This window comes from Antechinus flavipes, chromosome 4 (genome assembly GCF_016432865.1).
Source record: "Antechinus flavipes isolate AdamAnt ecotype Samford, QLD, Australia chromosome 4, AdamAnt_v2, whole genome shotgun sequence".
NCBI lineage: Eukaryota > Metazoa > Chordata > Mammalia > Dasyuromorphia > Dasyuridae > Antechinus > Antechinus flavipes.
In genome coordinates this window covers 416,461,540-416,480,023 of record NC_067401.1, presented here as the reverse complement: position 1 = coordinate 416,480,023, position 18,484 = coordinate 416,461,540, and the positions used below count along the sequence as shown (strand labels likewise).

General features: G+C 41.0%; 1 protein-coding gene across 1 annotated transcript; it reads left to right on the top strand.

Moving 5' to 3' along the window:
- The first annotated feature begins 467 nt into the window (after window positions 1-467).
- On the top strand, window positions 468-17,946 carry TOR3A (torsin family 3 member A). Its single transcript, XM_051998863.1, has 6 exons — window positions 468-1,085; window positions 4,466-4,579; window positions 5,160-5,425; window positions 8,788-8,963; window positions 16,425-16,546; window positions 17,043-17,946. The coding sequence occupies exons 1-6, from the start codon at window positions 842-844 to the stop codon at window positions 17,291-17,293; spliced, it is 1,173 nt and encodes a 390-aa protein (XP_051854823.1). The 5' UTR covers window positions 468-841; the 3' UTR covers window positions 17,294-17,946.
- Window positions 17,947-18,484: the final 538 nt, after the last annotated feature.

Sequence of the window (18,484 nt, the reverse complement as noted above, 5' to 3'; positions counted from 1 at the left end):
TAAATCAGCTTGAAAAGGGAAGCCCTTCGCCCAAGGGCTCTCAGCTTCTGGGCCGAGGCTAGAAATCTAATCTATTTACTCCTAGTTCTCCCCCCTCGGGGATCATAGGGCTTGGAGCTGCTGCAGCTTCGTAGAGCATGAAAATGAGGCTCACCGGTGAATGCAGCGGGGCCCTCCCACCCCTTTGGGGGCTCGGTCGAGCTGACTGCTTGCAGCTCTCAGGCCCCAAGCTCTTCCCATTAATACACCTGAGTGACAAGAGGAACTCCCGTGACCTTGACTTGAAGCTGCTGCTGCCCGTCTAAGTGACTGACAGGGACAGTTTCAGTTTCTGGCTCCACATCCTTTCCCACCCATGCAGCCTCCCCCCAAATACGCTGTTTCCTGATAACTGAGACCAAAGTGAAAGTCCCTCCCCCCACCCCCGCAAACTTGCAGGTTGCTATCTCCAGGGCCTCCTCGGCCTCTCTAGGGCCGGGCCGCTCTTGCCTGTGCTCGGGCTTCAGCTGGAAAGGGTGGAGGAGGGAGCGTAAGGCAGGCCGCCCCAGCTGACGCCAAGTGCCAGTCTGCCCTCGGCAAGCCGGCCCTTAGCACGTAGGAGTCAACCAGACCTTCCCTCCCGGCCTGGCAGCGGGCACCCAGTCTGTTGCCCCGGCAACACCAATCCCAGGCTGACGGGAAGTGAGAGAACGGCCCAGCCTTGCAGCCGAGGCATTTCGCCGAGTCCGGAAAAGCCCCAGGCTTGGAGAGGACGCGGCCCGGTCCCCTTCCTCCGCAGTCCCAGAAAGCGCTTGGGGGCTGAGTGGGGGGGGAGCATCCGGATCCTCCAGGCCACCCAGAGATGTTGTCCCGGGGGCCTGCTCTGTGGCTCTGCCTGGTACTGCTACTGACCGAGGCAGCTGGGGAGGATGGGAGGCAGACCTGGTGGGACAGAGCCGCAGTCCCCATGGCCAAAAAGGTGGGGAAGGACCTGAAGGAGCGAGTGAAAGCTGTGACCGATCTCTCCAAAAAGTACTGGGATTACTTCTCCTGCCAAGTCTGGTCCAAGCACCGTGATGAGAAGAAAACTGCCTCCAAGTCACTGGGTAAGAAGGCGGCTGCCCCTCAACCTTTCTCCCCAGCTCAGCATACCTCCTAATCCTAACTGACAGCTACCTGGAAACACTGCGCAGAATCCATTTAATCCAGCTCTTCCCATTTTATACGTGAGGAACTTGAGTTTTAGGGGCCAATTTAGGGACTTGTCCAAAGTCATATAACTGGTAAGTTTTAGTGGTGGGATTTTCCTTCCCCTCCACGGTGGGACTTCACAGGGTCCCTGGCTCTAGAACCCCTGCTCTTTCATCTGTATTGCGGGACCTCACAGGATCCCCTGGTTCTAGAACCCCGGCTCCTTCCCTTCCATGGTGGGACCTTACAAGGTTTGCTAAGACCTTTATGTCTTTTGTTCCTCAATAACAGTCTCTGATAATACTCTCAATTTATAATGAGGAAACTGTGGCTTACGAGTTGATGCCATTGGGTCACAATATCCATCTGAAAGTGAACTTGTCTATCTGTTTATTTAAATGACTTGGTGGAACACAGCGGGGAAATGTCAGGGTCGGGCTTCCTCATCCAGATCTCACTTAAGCTCAGGGACCTTAATTCTACCACACTGTCTCTTAACAAACCTGCACATCCTGCTGGCCCTGGCAGGACCTATTGTAACCAGGCCCAACACCATCTCTTAAATGTTTGAGAGTTAAAAATTGGAAGCAGAGCTGGGGAATGTGAAGCACTTAACTGAATTTATCCCAGCTACCCTGTTCCCTGCTATCTAGGACTCCAGAAGCCTTATCAGTGAGACGAGCTGAGCAATACCCTTTCTCCCTTTTTTGGTTCCAGAAACTCATCTGTATTTCATTCAGTTACTCAGTCATGCTATGTGAATTGTCAAGATGGTCTCTTCTTTCTCATCTCTCAAGAGCACAGCCTCCCAAATGGTGGACTGAAGTTCAGCTTCTGACATAGTGGTTGGTACCCAGCATCAGGGATACTTTCCTTCCCCTTCCAACCCATTTTCTGGGTCTGTGTGTCCTTGATGATTTCCCCGCTTTTCCACCACAAGCACTGACAAGGAATACTCCTTTACTTTCTGGCTGTCCTGAACCCCAGGTTTAAGTAAAGAAGTCTCCTCTAAGAGAAAAAAACAAAATAAATAAAACATCAAACGGAGAAGCCTGGGACACCCTGCTAGAGGTTTGTGAATCTTGCCATGGGATGGCAGGTACTCTCTCCTGTTTCCCTGTCTCTCACAGAGCCTATGTTTTAGGAGAAATACAGGGGTACAATACAGAGGCTAATGGAGCAGTTTATGAAGCTCCAGGCTTGGAGTCAGGAATTGTTGAGTTCTAATGCAGCCTCAGATATTTACTGGCACTGTGTGTGTGACCTTGGGCAAGTCATCAGATTCTGTGTCCATTTCTCATTTATGACATGATCTGAAGAAGGAAATGTCGATCCACTCCAGTATCTTTGCCAAGAAAAACCCAAAAAGGGTCACAAAGTTGTGAACTGAAAATGACTAAACAACAAAAAGGGAAAGCATTGGCCTGGGAGCTGGGGAGGATGAGGATTTTAGTTCTGATTCTGTCACTGACAAGCCAGGTGATCTTGGGTTCACTCTTTTTACCTTATTGGGTCTCAGTTTCTTTATCTATCAAATTGAGGAGGTTAGATGCTGCTCTAAGATTCTATGATGATTCTGTTCCAAAATTCAAACCAAACTCTGTAACAACAATTACGGGAAAAACTCTCTGGCCAACCAAAAAGACTTCCAAGTTTCAGCAAAGACCCATTTATTTCAAATTGTTTTGAATACAATCAAATTGTACTGAATACAATCAAATAGGATTTTATTATAATGGGATTTAACCTAGACAAAATATTTATTTCCATCTGGGGTAGTTCTAAATTGGGTTTATGCTCTTTAACATCCAACTCTCTGATGCCCTGAGGATATTAACCCATCAAACCTCTTCTCTGATAGGTTCGCTGTGTGTGCGCAAGGAAATCTAAGAGGGCACACTCATGGAAGTAAAGAATGAGAATTAGGGATACCAGCTGAGTATTTGGGGTTGTGGCTCATTAGGTCTACATGGGAAGTTCCCACCTAGAGACCATTAGAATACCAACTTTGTGTTCCCTGGGGAATTTGAACCTCCAAGTGATTGGGGAAAGAAATAAATAGTTCTTGACTCTCTAGGCTATTGATCTCTAAAGCTGGTGATCTCCTGGGGCAGAAGACTGAGGCAGCTGTCCTGCTGGACCCATTGGACTCTTCCTTAGAATAGAATCAGCCGCCTCCAACAGAAAGGAGAATAGAATAGGCAGTATGATACCAGGACAGGAGCACTGAATTTGTTAGAAGGCCCGGCTTTGAATCAAGTTGTTCCGATACCTTTCCTCATAAATGGAAACAAACAATATATGTTTTAAGTTTTTATTATGTGCTAGTAGCTCGGAGAGGTCTGAGAATACAGAGGCAAATGCAAAGTAGTCCTTGCCTTCAAGAAGCTTATATTCCAAATGAGGGAGACTGGACTTGGAAAGTTAAAAGGAATGGATCCTCTGGGGTCTTGGTTAACAGCCTTTTCAGGGATAGTGGTTATGGATTTGTGTAGTGTTCTTCTTTTTTCAAAATATGATCGTTCTTTGGGTGCAGGTTTCTTGGGGAGCTTCTGGAGGCAGCCTTAGTTTCGGTTCAAAGTAATAATCACCTCAAATACAGCCAGGAGTTAAAATCCAATTTTTATTGTCTCTTCCAAAATAGCCCGGTTAGTTTTCTTAAGAGGCCTATCTCCCTCCTTGGTTCCAAGAGCTCTTGTAGCTTTCCTTTAGCTCTTTCAGCTTCTGCCTCTTGCTCAACTCTGACTCCTGGCTTCTCAATCTCCCCAACTGACTTACTTCTGACTCCAGGAGCTCCTTATATATGATCTCTTAAAGATGTGAACCCAAAGGTTGACTCCTCCTCTAAGAGAGTGGGATTGTTATGGTTCCAGAACAGGAAAGGACATGGGAAAAAGAGAGATGAAGTGAAACATGGTGGGGAGCTTATATTTAATGGGGTTTGTGAGGGGAGCACTCACGGGCAGTAGGATGGGAGTTCAGGGGATGAAGGAGAATGGTTTCTTAGTGATACCATCTCTGGTTCTTGGTTTCTTTATCTACAAAGTGAGGCAAATAGACTAGATGATTTCTAAGGTCCTTTCTGACTGTAAATCATATGATCTGAGCTTCCAAGCCAGTTCTAGGAAAGCACTTTTCCCAAAGCTTCTAGTATTCTGTTCACTAGCCATAGGATGGTGTCAACTTTTGCAAAAGAAGTCAAAAGGCAAAGACTTCTTTGCTTCCTCCCAAGCTCCATCCACCCTCTCAAACTGCTGCTCTAGCCCATTTTTTCCTCTTCTTATTCCTTCTCTAGGATGGCTCTCTCCCCTACTGGGTCAGCAATACATAGATATCCTTGCCAGCTGGTACTGTAAATTCAAAGACTGCTGTGACAGGGATGACTGCAGGATAATCAACAACATCACAGGTAAAAACAGTTATAACAACAACGGCTCTTGTTTGTATGGCATTTTAGAGTTTTAAAAGGACTTTTCTCCCATTATCTTAAATGGACCTCTGAGATAGGTAGACTATCAGCTGCATTTATTCATTAGGAAATCAAGGTTCAGGGAAAGATATGAAATATGATGAGAAAGATAGTGTATAAGCAATTACGTAACACTAAGTTATATGTAACATAAGTGGGAGATGATTGGCAGAGGGAAAGTGCTAGAATTAAGGGGGATTAGAAGTTTGCTATTCCTTTTGCTTCAATTTAGACCCATTGGGGTCGAGGTCTGCTCTCTGGTGTGACAAAGAATAACTGGATTCCTAGCACCCCCATATAATTAAATGGAAGACTGGGGTTAGATTATTCTGCAAGCTAGTTGAATTCCTTTGGGCCCTCAATCTAGTTATGTTACTGTGCAATGACTGATGGATAGTATGTGTGTCTTTGTCGTGTGTGTGTGTGTGTGTGTGTGTGTGTGTGTGTGTGTGACTTTTCCCCTCTCCTCTTAAGGCTGAATATGGATATCTCTTGAGTGACTTTTTCCCTCTCTTTTTAGGTCTGGAGAGAGACCTAAGCACCCGACTACATGGTCAACACTTGGCCCAGAAAGTTGTTCTGAAATCAGTAAGGGGCTTCCTCTCAGTGCCTCAACCAGAGAAACCTCTCGTCCTGTCATTCAATGGCTGGTCTGGTACCGGCAAGAACTTTGTGACTCGGATGCTAGCGGATCAACTGTACCGAGATGGGCTGGAGAGTGAGTGTGTTCAGGTGTTCATCTCCATGCTTCATTTCCCTCATCTGAAATATGTGGATGTATACAAGGTGAGAAGATGCTCTGGAGGTTCTATGGAGGCCATCCTCAGTCAAGAAGCCATTGTTATGGAAGAGTCCTACCTAGTCAGCTGAGGGATGCTGCAGCAAATACTGCAAGGTTCTCAGAGGAGACTAAAATTGTCAAGTGGAGGAAAGACTGGCAATGGGAGGGTAAATTTCCTTTATTTCAACAAGAAAAAATGAGGTTAACATTTAAAAAAGATCAGCTCCTCTGCACAGCTTTTCTGTATTAAAAATGCAAGTATGGAAGCTGTGGCACTTCTGAGAGAGCAGGGAAGATGTCAAGTGCAGGCAAGAACTAGGGAGAGGACATCTCAGTTCCTCTAAAGCCAGTTGGAGGATGCAGAGAGATCATCAGTTAAGCCATTACTTTGTGATATAACCAAGTAACATAAGATCCTGGGAGAGACATCAGGGGTCAGGCTGGCCCAAATATCCATCTTACAGGGGAGGAAACTAAAAGGTAGAGAGATGAAATGATTTGCCATATGCCATCTATATGCCTCCATGGGAATGGAGCCATATAATCATGTGATTAAATCAATAGACTCATGGAATGTGAGAACTGAATGGGATTTTTCTGATGGCTGAAGGACAGTGTGGTGTAGTGATTAAGAAGTTAGGCTCAGACCCAGAAAGACCTGTGTTCAAGAATTGTCTTTAATTCAAACTGGCCATGCAGGCCCAGGTAATTAATTGAACCTCTTGGTATACTAGGGAAATTTTTTTTAAGGTCATTAAATTGCAGAAAAAGTACCAATAGGCATTGGTGGAGGGAGTTTCTTCATTAATATGATGAAGAGAGCACATTGGCCCTGGCCACTTAATAAATAGGCATAACATATTTAATATATATTGGATTACTTGCTGTTTGGGGGAAAAGGGAGGGAGAAAAATTTGGAGCACAAGATTTGCAAAGGTGAATATTGAAAACTATCTTTGCATATATTTTGAAAATAAAAAGTTATTATTAAAAAAAATAAATAGGCATAGGAGGCACTTAATAAATGCTTATTGGCTGACTAATTAATATTGATGAAATCATAGATCCAGTTCTTTTTTCTATTCCAAAGTACCAAAACCATGTCACCAATGAAATAATTATCAGAAACTTTGAGGTTGTCACAAAATCTGAGGAATGTATAATAAATTATTCTCAAAGTATAAAAGATAAATTTTGACAAAATTGTCAGTAGTATATTTCAGCAAACTTTGTTACTTTTGAGTCCTTATAAGGTCATGGTGATGACCTTATATTATCAAAACCTAGATTAACAGAGCATATGTTCTGCCAGTTTTGCCAAATTAGACAAAACTTGGCATTCTCAACAAGTGGCAGTCATTCAAGATGAGTTGGGTAAAGTTTAAAGAGTTTTAAGGGTGAGAGTGTTGGCAACCCAATGATGTTGATTTTGGGGCCAGGAAGGCCTGTTTGCCAAGATATTAATCTGGATCCATGGAAGCAGGCCTCACCCTGATGGAAACATGAATAAAATCAAAATTAATCCAAAAGTTCATGAAGAATCCCTAGTACAGGAGCCAAGAAATCATGTTGTGGAGGTAACCTATAGGTAAAGATCGATAGATCATGGAATCAGAAATTCTCAGGTGATAATTACTGGGAGATAACAGAGCATTGGGTTAAGAATGGGTATGGAAGAAAGTGAAATTAGAATAGGATACATGTGGGAAGAATACGGGATTTGGAGCCAAGTCTGAGTTTAAATTCCATCTGTTATTTTCTGAATGTATTGTTCAAAGACTTTTTGGGGCCTTAATCTAATTTAAATATAAGGAAATTGAGACTCAAAAGTAATTTTATTACTCATAATCACACACATTTAGGACAAAAGGATCATAATTAATAGAGTAGCTCTAATCATGAACTAAAATTGAACTCTTTGCAACTTCCGTCCACTCGTCCTGGTCCTTAACTCTAGCACATGTAAGAAAAATAAACTTCTTTTCCACATGACAGCCCTTGAAAAAATCAAGGACAGTGAGTATTAGCAACCTCCAAAGTTTTCTACTGTCCAGATTAAAGGGATAAGATCTGAAGAATTGATGTGTGTTTTTATCCATGAGTATGTACATTGGTGATGTATATAGTAGTTAGATAGTGGGAACTCTATAGTTTGCAGTTACTATACGACTGAAATAATTCCAGGTAAAGTGAGGATTTCCAAATGTCTTCAATATTCTCTACTCACCACTATGTTTTAGAAGGGCCTTCTTTCCAGAATTAAAGAAAACTAGATTTGTCCATAAAATCAAGGAGATTATTTCAGTGTTTACTTCCACCTTCACAGCCCCTCCAGGGCTTAACAGATGGCCTTTCTTGGAGAGTGGCTATGACTGAGGAACTCATTACTCTGTGAGTTCCTTGTATCCTCAGACCATAGACAAATAATTTGTAACCACCACCCATACTTGATGCTTTTCTAGCTTGTTAGGAGTTGACAGATTCCTCAGGAACCTAGGGTCCCCTCTGTACCACCAGACCTTGGAGAAGGATTTTAGTGGAGTTGTTCAGCATTTTGTAGAATTCACTTTCCTGATGTCTCAGTCCCCTTCAAGAACTAAGGACAAACAACAACTCCTAATAGCCCCTAGCATTTCTGTGCCACTTTGAGGTTTGTCAAGTACTTCTCATTGGTTATATCATTGATCTTCACAAAAATCATCTGAGACAGGTGCTGTTATTAGCCTCATTTTACATATTAGGAAAAACTGAGACAGAGAGAGGTTAATCACATAGCTAATAAGTTTCTGAGGCTGATTCAACTCAGATTTTTTCAAATCTTAAGTCCAGCACTCCATCCATTATACCACTTAGCTGCCTCAAGTAATCTAATAACATGAGTCATCTAGAAGAGTTCACCTCACACAGCTTAGCACAATTATGTACCACCTTTGTCTCTATAGTTTCTGAAATAGTCTCAACTGGAACATTTGCTCTGGGTACCATCTAAGAGGTTCCTGCCCCTCAGCTCACTCCCAGCAGCAGCAGATCTTGGAAAAATGACTCCACATTCTTCCACACTTCTCAGTATTTGTGGTAATGGCCAGAATTTTTATAGTGCTTTAAAGTTAGAAAAACATTTTACAAATTTTATCTCATCTTATCTTCATAGAAACTCCAGGATGTAAATCCTTTTCTTATTCCCATTTTATAGTTAAGTGGAACAGACAGAGATTAAATTATTTTCCCAGTCACACAGCTAGTAAACATCCGAGGAAGAATTTGAACTCGATTCTTTCCAACTCCAGGTCCAGCACTCTGTATCTAACCCAACACTAGCTAGCTGCCTTGAATGACTCATCCTGGTCTCTCATTTATCTCTGTGCAGGAAAAGCTGATAAAACAGGTGAGTGACACAGTACAACGCTGTGGCCAAGCCCTATTTGTCTTTGATGAGGCTGAGAAACTACCCCCAGATCTGCTGGAGACTCTGAAACCAATCCTGGATCACTACGACACCATCAAAGAGGTAGATTACCGGAGAGCAATCTTTATTTTCCTCAGGTAAGAACTGGGAAGCAAGAGAAGGAACTCCGACTTCCTTTACCCTACTTCCTGGGTATTAACATGTGGCCAGTCTTAGAGCTTGTCATGTGTGGTATAGAATTGTACCACAACACGTCTAGCCTTTGATTCTATATTCCCTCAAGCTATTTTCTAATTGTCATGAGTTGCTTTTCCCCCTGAAACTACATGACAGATAGAGCTTTTGAGTTAGCTATCAGAAAAGAACTGTTCCAACTGAGAGGAGGGTGAAACCTCAGTCTGTATTACTAAGGAAGGCTGAATAATCTCCTTAGATTCAAAGAAAAAATGTGGCTGACTTGCTTTCCAAAATTATTTGAATACACAAAGATGAACTAGATAACTTTGTAAGAAGGCTTCTAATGTCATTTAGTACTTCTTCCATGCAGGGGACAAAGAAGGGTTTAGCCCCATTTTAATGAAGGGTAGATTAAGGTACAGCAAGGTGAGGCCATTTGGAAACATTTCTTTGTCTACTAAATGAGTTTTCACACCTAAACATTAAGAGGATAGTATCAACTGGTGAGGAGATAAGAATTCCAGGGAAGTTAGAAGAGTGTCTTTCCATAGGATCTTCTGATCAAATTTTGGACAGAGGTAACTCCTCTCTAGGTAGAAAAGTTTGAAATGGATGTATTGCATCTCTTCACTGAAGAAGAGGACTCAAGAGCTGAATTAGCCTTAAAAAATGATTCTTCAAAAATCTGTCATGACTTCTTTACTAACTTACTGAGGAGGGACTACACTTTTTTTTTTCATTCATTCATCTATTTAATCACTTATTAATCTCATTAACTCATCTATTTATCTGTTTATTGCATAATTTTTTTTTTTTGCTCTTGGTATTCTCTTCCTTCTCAATAACTGTAGGTCCATATTTATTCCAGATTGTCACTAGACATGACTGCTATTTCCCCTTTCTCCTTATTCTTTCTTAACCTCTTAATCCTTTTATCTATCATGCACCTACAGCAAGCACCATGTCATTGTAAGAATTTAGAGGATTTTTTGTTTCTCAAATCAAATTTTACTTAGAATGTGGCAAGCAAAAGAGAATTTAGATTTTTTTAAAAATCAAAGTATGGTGGCTCTTTTTAAAGAGTCAGTTAGTTAGCAAGCATTTATAAATAATCTCTGTCTTCAAGGAACTTATTCCCAAGAGATAGAGAGGAGGGTGCCCAGGTTGGGAGGAGCAAGACTGAAGAAAAGGAAGGATCACATTTAACTTTTTTAAGTAGTAAGGATAGTTGGTCTTAAAGCTTCACAAATTGGTAAAAAATTGTACCACGTGACTGTCAAGCTTTGTTCTAGACAACCCTCACCTTTTAGGTCCTCTTGTCTAGACTGGTAAGACAGGCTCACTCTTTCTTACTTCTCTTGTTTTATTTGGACAGATGAAGAGTTTGGCTATATCCCTATTTCATCTGTTGGGAAATCACTTGAACTATCACTGGCCTTCAATTTGTATAAATTTCATAATGGCACAGAGGTCAGGCTATGAGCTTTTTCAGCTAAAAAGTTTGCATTTATAATATTTGGGTCATTGACCTCATTCAACATGCTCTTTTCCCAAAGTTCTCTCTTTGATAACAGCTCAAATCATCACCTTTCCCCCAATGACCTGTCTTCTTTGGGACTGCCAAGGTCTTTGTACTTTTGCACAAGCTATGAAGGAGGCAACTTTGAGTCCCTGGGAGAAAGCTGCCGACAGGAGAAAATTTTCTGGTTTAAAGTCTAACTTACTGGTGATAATTTGGTGACACTTTCCACTCCCAGGTACTAGGGAGTCAATCATTCAATTCACCAGGTTTACTGACTCTGGATAGAGAGCACTGAATTAGTGGTGTGTATAACGAAAGTAAAGATACAAAAGACAGAAAAAAATGACCTCTCTCATAGAATATCCAGGAAGTGACTTTAAAATTAACAGAAAATCAAGATTATTTCTGCCCTTAAGGAGCTTACATTCAAATGAGGGAGACAACAAGCAAACATATGCATAAATATGCTGTGTACAGGATAAAAATTAAGAGGAAAAGTGATAATAAATAATAATAATTAGCAAATTATTGTTATTTATTAGTAATTATTTATTAATATATGAACTAAATGGGATGGAGAAAAGCTTCCTATGGTTTTTAATTGGTACTTGAAGGAAGCAGTGATGGGGAAGAAGCACATTTGAGGCATGGGGACAACCAGAGACACAGAGTGTTTTATTCATGTGAACAGGAAGGAGGTGAAGATTCAAGGGTGATACCCAATTGGCAAGTACTTGCATAGTAATAAGAAAGTGGGGGGGAAAGTTAGGGGGCAAGATGAGATTTTCCCCCTACATAGTGAGTTTAAGAGGTCTACTGGACATCCAGTTTGAGATGTCTAAAAGGCAGTTGTAGATACAAGATTTGGGAGGTCAGTAGAGAGATCTATGGCAAAGATAAGGCTATTTGAGAATTGTCAGCATGAGACCTAATGGAATCACCAAGTAAAATAATGCAAAAAATGAAAAGAGGGTCTAGGACAAAATCTTTTGGAACACCTACAGTTAGAGGACATGATTTGGATGAGGGATCCAGCAAAGATGACTGAGAAAGAATATCTGATATAAGGGGAGAACCAAGGGAGAGTGAGATGTACAGAAAACTTAGAAAAGTAGTAAGTGTCAACAGTGTCAAAGACTGCAGAGTGGCCAAGAGGAATAATGACTGATAAAAGACCATCAGATTTGACAATTAAGATTAGAGCAATTACAAGGAATCATGAGGTTAATAAGAGAGTGAGAGGACAGGAAATGGAGGCACCCACTGCAGGCAGAAGTTTCAGTCAAAAAGGGCAGGGGAGACATAGGATGATCGTGAGCTGGATGGAAGGATTGAGTTTTTCCAGAATAGGGGAAGTATTTGTAGGCAGTGAGGAAGAAGCCATGACAGTCATTTACAAGGAAAGAAAAGACAAAGAAAGTCTAAGGTGAATTGAGAGACACAGAACCCCAGGATTAAGTTTGAGTTCCAATTTTGCTACTTATTAGCTAGCTTTGTAACATTGTGCAACTCCCTGGAACTTCTTGACACTTAGTTTTCTCATCTATAATGCAGAGATAATTTCCTTTGGGAAGTTCAGTATGTTCAGAGGAAGTAGGGTAATAATGTGTTTATTGCTATTAAGAAGGGATTATAAATCTTCTAGTCCAACTCCCCTCCTTTTACAGATGAGAAAAGTGAGGCCCAGAGATGAAATAATTTTAACCCATTTCCTCCAAGTACAGTGTGCATCATATAAACACAACCCATACTAATCAAAATTTGGGAAAACCCCTTTTAAAATAAAGACAACTAGGAAAGAACCAGGGGAGCATATAATTTTCCTTAAGATGTTTGGGAGAAGTTTTGGGCAGAGGTTTGTGCTGTATTTCATCTGGATAACCTCCAGTTAAGTGTGATAGATATGTCTCTATCTTGACCGTGTGGAGGTAATTATACTACAGGGCATTCACTTGGCTGTGTAACAGGGCTGGATTTCACCTGACAATTATGTCTTATCTGTGTATACAACAGATGACTAGGAACTGCAATCTCTAGGATGAGGCCTGCTGGAAGACAAGTGAGCTGGCCCGGGTGGAGAGTTAAGCAAGAACTTTGAGTAAACAGGGGGAAAGGGGAACAGCTGGAGTTATGCAAAGAGCATTGGGACCCTAGAAGAAAGGGGCAGCTGTGTGGTTAGAAGTGGCAGCCATTTTTTGGTAAACCATACATGCAGCACCTAACACCCATGGCAATAGTTAGATTGACCTCACAGGGCAGAGAGACAGTTGACCAGGGCATGAACCACGACACCACAGAACCTTCAGTAGGATGAGAAAGATTAAGTGACTGGCCCTAAGTCACAAGGAGTGTGTGTGTGGGGGGGGTAGCAGCTAGAAAAGCAGATGTGAATGTAGGTCATTCATTTGTTGTCAAACCCTGCTGAATGAAGCCTGAGGCTTCAACAAAGCAGGAGGGAAAGAGAAAGAAGGAAGCATGAATTCATGTATTGTGTCAGTATGGACCACAAATAATTCACCGAAGAAGTGAATTTCTGACAACCAGAAATAACATCAAAGGCTCATATTAAACAACAGGGTTGTTCTTGCAAACAATATCATTAATATTTTTAAAACATATTGTATTGATACCTTTTGTTTTTATATCACATTAATTTCTGGGTGGAAAAAAGATGTCTTCCACCTGCCTCCAAATTAAACTCCTCATGTAGTAAAGAAAAAAAACAATTAAACATAAACAGACATAATGGTTTTATCTTTTGACATTTTATACGCCATTTTATTCTAGCAATCTCCCAACTCTCTGACATAAGCTTTATTTCAACATTTGTTGTCCAGGACCATTTTTGTTTTTTAGTGACTATAGAGTCACTGAAAAACTGAATTCAGAGTATTGTAGTCACTTTGTATATGGCTTTTCTTTTGAATCCCTTTATCTCATCACTGATGCTTATCTGCATCAATTCATACAAAGCTTTTCATGTTTTTCTGAACTGCTCATTTCTTCATGTCTTCACTGCACAACCAATTCCATTATATCCATAAATCAAAAAATTTTCAGCCATTCTTCAATCAACGGACACCAACTTTGTTTCTAGTTCATTGATACCACAAAAGGTGATGCTATGAATATTTTGATATCTTTCTTTTACTACTTTAGGATATTTATCCAGTAATGGAACCACTGGGTCAAAGATATAGAGAATTTGGCAACTTTTCTTGTGTAAATTTCAAACTGTCCTCCAGAACAGGGGGGCTAATTCACAGCATCAATCGCAGTATCTTCTGACAATCAACAGGTTTGCCATTTTGTAAGGTATAAAGGGGAAACTCAGGTAAACAGTCTCTGCTCTCAAGGAGCTCACAATCTGATTCTATGAAGGTCCAGTATTATCATTACCACTTATTTGATAGATGAGGAATTTTAGGCACAGAGCAATGAAATGACTTGACCAGAACCTCATGGTATAAGAGCTAGTTTACAATCATAAATTCAGTGTTCCTATGTAAAGGGGCAGTATAGTGGAAAATATGGCAGGTAAATAATATTGTGAATAGAGGGCTAGTTCTACAATCAGATTCATTACACTAAGTTCAAATCCAGCATCAGATACAAGTTGTGTAACTCTGGGTAAGTAATTTAAAACTGTTTACCTCAGTTTCTTCACCTGTAAAATGAGTTGGAGAAGGAAATGGCAAATCACTCCAGTATCTTTGCTAAGAAAACCTCAAATAAGCTAACAAGAAGTGGGACAGAACTGAAAAACAATTGAACAATATGGTAGAAAATGATCTGAAACAAAAAGCTGAAGACCTAGATTGAATGAATTAATGTAGTTATAAACATTTATTACATGAAAACCCTTAGGATACAAATGTACCTGTACCTGTTCTCAAGAAGCTCACATTCTAATGATGAAAAAACATATGAAGGGTTTAGGATTCCAATTCAAGTTGCAACATATGTGTAATCTTATATATGCTACAAAGCAGCTGCTAATTGGAGACCATTTTGTAGAGTGGAGGAATTCATCCTTTAGTTAGAGGAGACCTATTAATTATTATTCCTAATGCTAAGATTCTATACTTGTTTCAGAGACTTTCAGCACCTTAGAGCCTTAGGGAACAAGGACATTTATATAATGTTTTAAGGTTGGAAAATGCTCTCTTGCTTGTACTCTCTCTCTCCCACTTCTTTTCCCCTCCACAATCACTATATTTGATTCTCACAACAACTCCAGTGAGATAAATTCTTCAGACTTTATGATGTACACTTTTGAAAAAAGATTAAATGAAGGGCAATGATAATGGAGTCAGGATTTGGGTTTGAGTTCTGATTTTTCAACTATTTTACTCTGTGAGATTCTAAGATTCAGGTTTTTTTTGTTTTTTTTGTTTTTTTTTTTTGTCTATAAAAGGAACAAACAAGCTAGCCTCTTAGGCTCTTAGTTCTTAATTTTAGTAGCTTCCTTCTGAGCTGTGATTTTTTCCAATTTATCTTGTATTTATCATGTTGGTATCATAATTGTTTGTATGGTCTCCTCTGTTAGAATCCTTACAAAGTGATAAGTCAGTTGCCTAATTTATCATGGTACTTAGCAAATCCTCTAGCTCACTAATGTATTTAAGTACTCATTGGAGTTCACACTTTTGGGAGATTCACAAATCAGTATTCAGTATGAGATTCACAAGCCAGAAACCCATAATCCCACTCTCTTGGAGGAGGAGTCAACCTTTTACACCAAGCATAAAAAGAGCTTCAGTGAGCCAGTCAGTCAGTTCAGAAGAAGCCCACTCGGAGGAGCAACCAGATTCATTCATCCCATCTCACACCACGGTGGTGGCTGGCCTCCTGCACTTCCCCCACTGAGACCAAGGCTGATCTGAAAGGCTCTCCAGAAAGCTGCCCAGTCCCAGACAAGGAGACAAGACTCGGAAGGAGCACTCTGGGAGATTGAGAGCCAGAAGCCTTCTCTCGGAGGCGAGAGATTCATTCCATCTTCCACCTTTGTGCTGGCTGGAGGCAAAGGACAACTGCAAGAGCTCTTAGAACCAAGCAGAAAGATAGGCCTCTAAGAAAAACTATTTTGGAGGAAGCAATAAAAGATCTGAACTTTTAACACCTGGCTGCATTTGGAGTGAAAATTACTTTGAACTGAAACTAAGGCTGCCTCCAGAAAACCTCCCCAAGAAACCTGCCCAGAGAGAAGCATTATATATATATTTTTTTTCATTTTTATTTAATAATATTGACAGAATCCATGCCAGGGTAATTTTTTTTTTACAACATTATCCCTTGCACTCGTTTCTGTTCCGATTTTTTTCCCCTCCCTCCCTCCACCCCCTCGCCTAGATGGCAAGCAGTCCTTTATATGTTGGATATGTTGCAGTATATCCTAGATACAATATAATGCAGAACCGAACAGTTCTCTTGTTGCATAGGAAGAATTGGATTCAGCAGGTAAAAATAACCCAGGAAGAAAAACAAAAATGCAGATAGTTCGCATTCGTTTCCCAGTGGAGAAGCATTATATTTTAAGGAAGAGAACATCACACTCTCCCATTAGACTAGGATCCCCTTGGGATTTGTGCTTCCTTTGTACTCACAGCACAGTACCTGATGCATAGTGGATAGCTATTAAATAAATGCTTAACAGCAGCTCCAGTGCTAATGTAGGATCTTGGCATTTGCCTACGGTCATACAGATTCTTGAACTTGTTGGGTTCTAGCTGCTTCAATGCTACATAGGTGATGTAGTAATGTCCCCTTTTCTCCAACTTCTGGCTTAGGATTTCCTATGGCTCTGCCATACTCTCCCCCAAATAAATGCACTATTTTGTTTGAAGATGTTTTGATATGAAAAGGAAGATGAAATAACAAGCCTTTTATTCCTTTCTAGTAATTTTGGTGGCAACACAATCAATGAAGTGGTCCTGAGCTGGCTTAAGGCAGGACGATCCAGGGAAGCGATCACCATGGAGGACCTGGAGCCCCACATTCAGGAGATTCTAAAATCAACAGGTAACTAGCCCAAAACAAAGTTAGGCAAAAAACCCATCCCCCTTCTCTGCAACCCCTGCATTGCCACTGAAAGTAGTTATAAGGAGTGAGAGGGCCAGTAGACAGCCCTTGTGATAATGGGGGTGGGAGGGAGAAGGCTACTACTAAATGATTAACTTCCTATGACAACTTGAGACAGTTTTGAGTCTTATTTCTTTGAATTGATTTTGCCTAGAATAGTGTGAATGTTTATGGGGAGAGGGGAGAGGAAAGTTGAGGTGGTCCTTTACAAAGATTCTCTAACACATGAATTTGAGATGACGGCCCCAGAGATCTTTTGATACGAATATCCTTTCTCTTTTACAAGACAGAGTGGGAAACTGGCCCATGGCACTTTGGCAAAAGTCGTATCATTTTTAAACAAAAGCAGTAACCTTTCTGTCCTTGGCCTCCTGAAAGCCTCAATGGTACAGGACACCATGGTGAGGGCTTCTCTGACTTTGGATCTTGTTTGCAGACAGCAACTTTGGCCACAATCAACTTGTGAAGGAAAACTTGATCGACTTCTTTGTCCCCTTCCTGCCACTTGAGTACCATCATGTCAAACTGTGTGCCCGAGATGCTTTCATGGGCCGGGACCTCGAATATACTGAGGAGATGTTGGACAAAGTAGCCAAAATGATGATGTATGTACCTAAGGAAGAAAAACTTTTCTCTGCTCAAGGCTGTAAGTCCATTTCTCAGAGAATCAACTTCTTCCTGCCTTGATGGCCATGTAAGAAAATTGCATGAGAGCAATCTTCTCATGCAATCTTAATTCTCCACTGACCAAATAGCCTCCTGGCAACATCACAACACCCTAACTCTTTCAGAAACCCTTTTACCTTGGGGCTTTATAGGCCAGGAAGAAAAAGCCTGAGCTCTAGAAATAACGTACTTGTTGGATGTCTACAGGAGGGCTACTAGCTGGTCCTTATAATTATTTTGATGCCTTTTAGGGGAGCCTTCCATGGGGTAAACATGACTGCTGCACAGTGGGAGGGAAGGGTCTGTACACAAGGAAGGACAATGTACACTGTGAGAAGGTGAAGCATTTAAAATGAAAGTGAACCCTAATTGTATGGCTCTTAAAGAAGCCCTAAGCTAAGGGGGTAAAAGAGGTTTAACTTAAATAAGAATTGAGAGCCTCTCAGGTTCCAAGTTGTGTCCTTGAAACATTGGAATAATCAATGGCAATTCAGGAAGAGAAAGTTAAGACAGAGCCTTAGCCAGTGAGACATGATCTAACCACCAGGAAAACATTACTATAGCTTTTCTGTTACATTTTAAAGGGAAATTAACTTTTTTTAAAAATGGGGATGGGGGAAGAAGAAAAAATTTGTTAGATAAATGTAAAGATTAAAATTTTATATTTTCTTAAACTCCTTTGTGTAATTTCTTGCAAAGTTGAAATTTGAGGCCATGCTAGAGGGAGGCCAGTCAGCACAAATCAAGTGGGTTCTGACAGTCCAATTCAAAGATAGATTATAGGTTGGGAGGGGACAAACATGATTCAGAAAAAAGACAATTAGGACAATAAAGGGTGAGAGCGGGCCAGTAGGCAGCCCTTGTGATAAAGGGGGTTTCTCTGTGAGAGAAAAGCACCAGGCCAGCCACATTTTCTGACTCTACTGTCCCATACAGTGATATGAACCAAATAATGAGACTTCTTCAGGAAAAACTAAGAACCTAGTGTAGATGACCTGTGGTTTGAAGCTCAAAACACTATTCTGGGCCATACTCAAATCCAATTCTGCTATGAAGCTAATGGGGGGATTCTATCCTTAGTTATCTGAAGCTTTCAGTGGGAATCCTGCTTTTTTTCCCCCAGGAATCACCACCAGCTTTGATCTGTAGGCACAACAGCAGGCAATACTTATACAACACTTAAAAATGGGTAACATGCTTTACAAACATGAT

Bases quoted from the DNA above. Each gene is read 5' to 3' on its own strand.
- TOR3A (XM_051998863.1), top strand. From the start codon at position 842: ATGTTGTCCCGGGGGCCTGCTCTGTGGCTCTGCCTGGTACTGCTACTG. The intron at 1,086-4,465 runs GTAAGAAGGCGG...TTCCTTCTCTAG, and splicing joins AACTGCCTCCAAGTCACTGG to GATGGCTCTCTCCCCTACTG. The intron at 16,547-17,042 runs GTAACTAGCCCA...TCTTGTTTGCAG, and splicing joins GGAGATTCTAAAATCAACAG to ACAGCAACTTTGGCCACAAT.